This window comes from Sciurus carolinensis, chromosome 6 (assembly GCF_902686445.1).
Source record: "Sciurus carolinensis chromosome 6, mSciCar1.2, whole genome shotgun sequence".
NCBI lineage: Eukaryota > Metazoa > Chordata > Mammalia > Rodentia > Sciuridae > Sciurus > Sciurus carolinensis.
This window is the reverse complement of record NC_062218.1, coordinates 145,511,350-145,519,689: the sequence shown is the minus strand read 5'-3', so window position 1 is coordinate 145,519,689 and position 8,340 is coordinate 145,511,350. Positions and strand designations below refer to the sequence as shown.

The following is an 8,340-nucleotide window of genomic DNA, read 5'->3' as shown; positions in this document are numbered from 1 at the left end:
TATGCACAGAAATGTGTACTTTCTCGGGTTGAGAAAGTACCACGTCACTTTTCGCACCCATTCCCCAATAGGTAAATATTCTCTTCCAACCTCATCATAAGTTAGTTATCTTCTGTCCACTTTCCAAAAAGAGTAAGAGACCAATCATAACAGGGCACAGTTAGTGCATTTTGAATAGATTTCAATTTTATCTTAAGGGAGATGCTGGTTGCCTAAAACCAAAGCTAAGGAGACAGACTAAAATCAAACGTAAAATTTAACAAAGTTTTGTTATAGGTGAGGTGGGAAAAACTCGGCTGTCTTTCATGGTCTCCTATAAGCAGACTGTGATTCTTGAGGGGACAGATGGTTTCTCCTTTTCATATAAAAGGTAACATCAACCTGTCCCCCAGGTTTCCTCAGCATCTTGCCCACCATCTCCCCTGAGGTCTACTTCACCCCATTGGTTACTCCCGCTCCTCCCTCTGGTGCTGAGCCTCATGGTGGGTGTCTGGGTAAAGCCCTCAGGTGGGCCCTGCTCTCCATTAGCCCTGGGTGTGTGGAATCCAGGGGAGCTGCTGCCAGGTTCCCAGGGTAACCATAGGAGGTGATTTTCAGACATTAAAACCCTAAAACTCTCAAAGCCTGCCTGAACCACAAGAGGTCGGTATTAATATTCTCCTCATTTTAACAGATGGCAGAGTAAACTGCTGAGCAGCTGTGACTCTCATGACTCATGAGCTGCTGTCAGAGATTTTGATAAGCCCTAGACTGTCAGTCTTAAGGTTGCCATCTGTGACTGGGCCACCTTAGATAAACTCTATGTTGTGTGCTGGGAGAAAACCTTTTCATCAGGAAATCTTACAGAGGACTTCTATATAGCAAAGTGCTGACTTTAAATCTCGCTACCGATTACTAGCTGTGTGACCCTGGGTTTGTTACATCACCTCTCTGCTCTTCAGTTTCCTTGCCTGTATCATAAGAATATTAAGAGTATCACCTCCTTAAATTGTTATAAGAACTAAGGGAGGAAACGGATGTAAAATGCTTAGCATTGGTCTGTCATGTTGAAAATCCCTAATAAATAGTAATATAACTTGAAACCCCTGGAAGTAAAGTTACTGTGTTTGGAGCCCTGCCAGCTGTTTGTGTCTTCCCGCCTCCCCCCAACAAACCCAAGTGAATTTTGTCCCTGGAACATGTTCACAGAATCCCCAGGACTATGTGGAGCATGATGTGGAAACACTAGGCCTGCCGGTTTCCCCCGGGGTTCTCAGATTCCTTGCTGTACTGGGGCCTGGCAGGCTTGTCTTTCCACGATGAATCATAAGATGAAGTTAACGAAGCAGCTGCCTCTTCGTTTTGGGGGGCCATGCTTCCTCACAGCCCCAAGTGCATCCCTTCTTTCTGTCCCTGGGTGGAGCTGGGTACCTGGTGCACAATCTGGGCCCATCTGCTGCTGTCCAGTTTCTGAAGAGAGTTTTGGGAGTATCTTGACTTCTGGAGTATCTCTGAGTCTCCAGTTTTGCTAGAAGGTGGAGACAACCAGCTGGCTTCCCAGACTCACGGCCCTGGGACCAGCAGAGAACCCTACGCTCTGGAAGGTGATGAGATGACCTGTTGCAAGCTCACCACTCTCGTGATGCTAGATGCCCCCAATTTTCTCCCAGGTGTCCTTGGAGCTGTTTACAGAATCCATCCACCTGCCTCTCTCCCCCACTTTTTTTCTCTTGACTATTCATGCAAGTCTCACACTCTCAGCGGCATATCCTATGGCAAGCTGACAGCACGGTCTCACTTCTCATCTCCCTCTCCTGGTTTGCTGTCTTTTTTTGACAATCTGGCTTCAATCACAGGTGGCCTCGGGGGGGGCCCGTCCATCACACCCATACTGCCGGCTGTGCAGTGCTCAGCAGCCCTGGGTGGTTTACTTTCTGTCCAACTGGCCAAGTTGGTCCTTTTCATCAAGTTTTTTCCTGCCCCATTGCTTCCCTCTCTATCCTCTAACCTCAAGTCACCCTGGGTTGTTGACATTCCTAAGGGAGCCCAGGTACCTTGGATTTATGAAGGTTGATTTGCACAAGTTGGTAGCACAGATGGGATGCTAGGCCCCTGTTTCCTGGGAAGTTCGTTTTAGTTTGACAGATTCTTTCCAAAAAAGCAACCCGCCTCCCCACTCCAACACGTTGCTGGTTCAGAGTAGGTCCTCAGAATTTTGAAATTCATCATCCCTTCCTATAGAGCCTGCAGAAATGAAAACATCTAGGGGAGGTTGCAACAACTCCTCCTGGTTTACGAATCTATCTCTCCAGTGATCATTTACTTTTTTCCTGGCACAATAAAGGGTAGAGACATGAGTCTGGTTTGGAGAATGGGGCACTTGTCTGAAGATGAGGATCTGGGTTCAGCTCTACCACTTAGTGATTTACACACGTCTCACTCCTCCTCTGGGCTCGGCTTCCACTTGAAGCTGTATTGTGAGGATCTGAGGGTGTACTGAACTTGGTGTCTGGTGTTTAGAAGGTGCTCTCTGTCAGTTTTCAGGTGGTCCCGTATGTAGTCAGAGAAAGAATGGCAGATGGTCTTCACATAGGGCATTTAAGTTTCATTTGTCAGTGAATCTTTTTTGTTCCATTTTGAGAAAAAAAATCAGTGTGTGAATAATATCAAAAATAGTTTTAAAAAATAATTTTCCCCAGGATCTCTTGGATGGATTCTTGGCTACCGGGACTCTTCCAACATGGCGCAAGACAGCTCTTCAAACAGGCCTATGCCACAGAAATATAGGCGTAATCGCACTAAATTCACCAAAGAGCAGCTGAAAATCCTCATCGACACCTTTAACCAAATGCCATACCCAGGTTATGCTACCAGACTCAGACTTGCTTTGGAAATCGATACTGAAGAGCCAAGAATTCAGCTTTGGTTTAAGAATCGCAGAGCTAGATACTCATTCCAGAAAAGAGGAGAACAAAAGGAAGCCCTGGAATCTAGCCAAGACCCTGGGCAAGATCACCTTCCAGAACAGATTCCACATGAACAGGTCAGACAGTGCCGCACCATCTACAGCCGTTCTCAGCTGCGCGCCCTCATCAAGGCCTTCAGGAAAAACCCCTACCCTGGGATCCACTGCAGAGAACAGCTTGCTGACGACATTGGAGTTCCTGAGTCGAAAGTCCAAACTTGGTTTCAAAATAGAAGATCTAGATCAGGTGTGCAGAGGAAAAAAAAAATACCTGATGAATCCTTTGGACAAGGCCAGGGATAAGACAAAAAAGAAGAATCTGATGAATCCGTTGAACAAGGCCAGGGACGAGACCTGTGACAGAGTTCAGGGTATGGAAGACACACAAGATGGCACCAACTTCAGCCCTCATGATCCAGTCACTTCTCAGAAGCCCCACCTCTGAACACTGCTGCACTGGGAACCCAGTCTTTGGGGAACCTTCCGGATCCAAACTACAATGGTAACATTGAGGGTAACCAGCTTCCTTCACAAACTGAAGAGTGCTTCACCATTACTGGGTCCACACCACAGACACATTGCTAGTGTGCTTCATCCTCTGCCCTCTCTCAGCTTCTGTCAACCTTCTCTGTGGGGTTTTACAAGGAGTTGAAGAGAAGACAGGAGCAAGTACAACTCCCCCAGAGCAAGGCAGGCAGGAAGCTTGCACCACGAAACACCCATGTTGTCTTATTCAGGCCACAGGCAGAATTCAAGTCTGAACTCTGCTTGACCAAGATGTCCTGCTGCCTGCATCAGTGGCCCACTGAGAGGGTGAGGAGCCATCAGTTAGGTGCCTGGAGATGCACTTGTAGATTTCTGCGGGGGCAGAGCTGGAACATTTTCAACACAAGTCAAAGGGCACCTGCTTTGCCAGCAGCTGAGCTAGAACATGGTGGACACTGACAAGTCCAGCGTGTTCGATATCATCAGCCTGGGCTCTAGGGCTCTTCAGTCTTCCTGGGGAGTGTCCCCTGCTGTTGGGACTTGAGCCAAGCCTTCTGCACATGACAAAAGATGATAATCAGGACTTGAGGCAGACAGGCCCCAAGGGCCCTGCACAACCCTAGTGCTGCAGCCTGGAGTCAGAGTTCAGTAGATCTTGGGAGGAAGAAAATAGACTTAGTAATGATTTTTTAGCCATCACAGTACCGACAATTGATTCAGGCAAAAATCATCAACTGATGTTAAAATCATAAAATGAAAATTGAAGAACAAAATACATACACCATCTGGAAGATTTCCTCACAGTGTTTTTAGTTGATAAATAAAAATTAAATATATTTGTGGGAAAAAAATTCCCCATCAGAGAGAGACATTGGTGGCTGACACCCCAGTCCCCCTTCTGCCTAGGATGATATACGGAAGGTAGTTGGGTGACCTTCTTACCTTTGCCAGCAGCTGATTTTGAAGCTAGCATACTTGGTTATCGAGGGAGTGACCCAACCCTGGCCCTGATGACATAAGCAGAAATGTGTTGGGGTTTTTAGAAGGACTGCCTAGGTTCTTGGAAAGAAGTGTTAGGTAGTGACATCTGCTTGTCATTACTGTGATAGAAGAGAAGTGCCACAGCCACCTTAGGCCTACAAAGGGATCAGCGTGAGGGGCAATGCCACCATTCTAAGAACACAGAACAGGGGGTGGGTAGAACTGCTTCCTTGACCAGGCTGTCGAGCCACACCATTACCAACTAGGGGGAGAGCTCTGTTTTTAGATTCCCTACTGAAGTATTGGTTACTCCATTTCAGTCACACTTTTCCCATTATTTGTAGCAAAAATATCTACTTGACACCATCATTCCCAACACTTGGTCTGCTTACCCTGCACCAAATTACACATTGTGTTAATTACTGTGTCTTAACAGTGAATCTTGATAGCTGGTTCTTTGCTCCATGTAAATTTAAGACTTACCTTCTCCTTTCTGTCTGTCTCTCTCTCATACACACAAAGCAACAATCACGAGTAGAACATTAACAGCCTTGTCAGGATAGTTTGGAAGCCAACTGTCATCTTTATAATAAAATATACCATGTTCATAGAATAGATCTCTTTGGTTAGTCTCCAATGTTTTATAAAGCTTTAAGTTTTATTAGCAAGTTTTATATTTCACTCACAAATACTGTGTATACAGACGCACATACACATACATATCTATTTGTTGCTATAATAAATGGGATTCTTAAAATATTATTCCTGTTTTAATGTCAGTTGACCCTGATATCCTTTATAGAATTGCATCCATGGTTTCATGATCCAGTCTAAGATTAGGTACTGAATTTAGTTATCCTGTCTCCATAGCCAACTCTAGTTAACATTTTTATAGTCTTTCTTTAATAACTGGTATGTTTGAAAAATGCAACCTCATTCTCCTTTAGTTTTATTCTGAAACCTTTTATTTTAAAATTTTAGATTTACAGAGCAAATGTAAGATAGTTCAGATAATTCTTTTATCTTTTATCCAGTTTCCTGTAATGTTAATGTCTTATGTGACTGTGGTACATTTGCCAACACTAAGAAGTTGACATGCATACCATACTTTTAACTAAGCTATAGGTTTTATCCAGATTCACCATTATTCCACTGGTGTCTTTTCTGTGCCAAGATTCAATCTCGGGTACCATATTGCATATAGGATTCCCCCACTCCATACACACATCTTTAAGAGGATGCTTCTCTGTTTGGGTATCCCTGATAGTTCTTTGGGGCTATATTTACTTGTACCTTCTTAGGCATGACCCTGCATAAGCAACATCACCTCAGGGTGTCACATCTGGAGGCACACAATGTCCATCTGTCCTTCCTGGGCAATTTAAGTTAAGGTGCTGATATATTCCTTTATTAGTTTTTTTTTTTTTTTCTCCTTTCCAACTGCTAATATGTACAAACCATGCAGATATCCTGCTCCTCATCACAATGTCCCAACGGAATTAACCTTCGCGGTTACTTCTTGCCTGTTCTGAGCTTTACTAGAAAGGTTGCCAAATGCTTATTTTTCCAGAGTCAGTATGCCTTCCATGTTCCCTAGTCAGCCCTCAGCTTTCTATTAAAATTAATCTGCCACATTTATCTACCTATCTGCTTCTTAGAGAAGCGAACTCACGAATCCCTTCATTTTTTCCCAATGGTTTATAATCATTGTTCCTCATTATTTGGGTGCCCAAAGCTGGTTCCTGTGTCACCTATTTTGAACACTTCTTTACTTTCTGTCATATTCTGAAATATTCCAGGCTTATCTTCTTCCAAGTGGGCCTTGGAATCATGGAACCAGTCATTTCTCTGAGGAGTCCTGGTTTCTTTCAGTGGAGACCAAGGTGCTGGCGGATGGGCTTTGAGTCAGTCCTTTTTGTGAACAGAGTAAACTTTGTATATTTTACTGTTCATCTAGCTTAAAATTTCTATTTCATAAAGAATCAAAGCAGTGGCAAATTTTACTCCTGATATTAAGTATCTCTCTCCTTTTGCTACAAATACTTATTAAAAGTTTTTAATTTTTTTATCAGATTAAGAAATTTCTATTCCTATTTTGCTGGTTATTTTATCATAAATAGTGATTTTATCAACTTTCACCCATATCAAGATCATTTTTCCCATGTTCCCCTGTTGAATAGTTTTTGCATTCACATAGCCATATTTGATTAATTGATACAATCACCTTGTTTTATTCCTTCATGAGGCTTCCTTTCTGCTCCCTGAAGTGTTTCCATTATAAATTGTTTTTTCTGACCTCTGCTCTGCCCTCTGGGAAATTCTCCTGTTTGAATTTTCCTTATTGGCCACAGTGATCATGTGCATAAGAATTATATACCTTTCTTGGGAATGAGTCAGTTCTTTTCTTTATCAAAGACATTTGGGGACCCCAATGCAGTGTTATGTCTTAAAAGTTTTTGTCCAGGCTTTTGGCAATACAATGCTCTTAAATACTCGGTGGTCTCCTCAGTCATCATTGTGTTTTACTTAGTTCCATGTACCAGTATCACTCAGGTCTTCTGAAGGACATTATCAAGCATTTGAGCAGAGATACTTGAAAGGCTAGGCTCTGGAGCTGGACTCATTTGTGTCCATGTGCACCCCATCTCTGCCCCTTCCTGGCTCTGTCATCCTAGAGAAACTAACTTCTTATGCTTCAATTTCTTTATCTGTACAATGGGGATCATAGTAATAATACCTTTCATTTTTGTGGCTTATACAGAGAATTTACTGGGAAAATGAATGCACACTATTTGGTGCTGGGTATGTACTTGGCCACTGTCATCGCTGGCGGCCTTTAATAACCCTTGCAGAGGAGGCACTTTTTCATTGCTTGTTCCTCAACATACCCACCAACTCTATTCGTGCTCTGTCCTGGCCTGCAGGCTCTTTGCCTCTCAGAATTCTACTTATTCCCCAGGGTTGGTGACTGCTTTTGCTATTAGACTCTCCCTCCTCTCTGTCAGATTGGACTTTTTTCGTGTTCTGTTTCCATGCCCACTATTAGCACAAACAGTTCCCCAGCGATGCCTCAGGGAAACACTAGGACACGCCCCAAGCTCTCTGGTGGATGCCTGAGACCACTGATAGTACTGAACCCTGTCTATACCACGTGTTTCCCCTTATATACTTATGATAAAGGTTAATTTATATATCAGGCACAAAAAGAGATTAAACATGAAAGAATTATAACAATGTAATGAAAGTTATATGAATGTGCTTTAATTCTCTTGAAATTCTCTCACCTTTCACTTAAAGGGAACGCTTCACAGCTTCTCTTTGGCACATCCTTCATCTTTGCATCATTTCCCTCAAGCTTTGAGATGTCAATTAAATAAAATATTTCTTAAACATAAACACTGAGTCTCCAATGGTCACTTTGATAACCATTATGCTACTGAGTGACTGGGGTGGGCTGCATATTAGGCATGGTGTTGTGGGGAGCAGGACGATCTGTGTGTAGGCCCAGAAGGTGTGAAGTGCTATCATGCTGCAGAAAATGCCATGCCATTTAAAACGGATGGAGTTTTGTTGATAGAATTTCCTACTCAATATTTTTGGTCCAGCATGGGCTGCATGTAACCGAAACTACAGAAAGAAACCCTGGATTAGAGGGGACTATTGAGTTTCTGATTACAATTTAAGAACTCTATTACAGTGGGTTATGGATTATGTATGTGTTTTGCCCACCAGAGGGCAGACCTGTCCTTATTTTTCATTAGTTAAATGTCATTCACCGTATCAATAGACTTAAATTCAAGAATCACATGATTATTTCAATAGATGCTGAAAAAGCATTTGATAAAATACAGCATCCCTTCATGCTCAAAACACTGGAAAAAATAGGGATAGTGGGAACATTCCTTAACATTGTAAAGGCCATCTACGCT

The 8,340-nt window shown here is 43.0% G+C and overlaps 1 protein-coding gene across 1 annotated transcript; it reads left to right on the top strand.

The window, feature by feature from the left end:
* Positions 1-2,719: 2,719 nt before the first annotated feature.
* Positions 2,720-3,247, top strand: LOC124986448 (double homeobox protein A-like). Its single transcript, XM_047554805.1, has one exon. It carries the CDS (start codon positions 2,720-2,722, stop codon positions 3,245-3,247), a length of 528 nt encoding a protein of 175 aa, XP_047410761.1.
* The last annotated feature ends 5,093 nt before the right edge of the window (positions 3,248-8,340 follow it).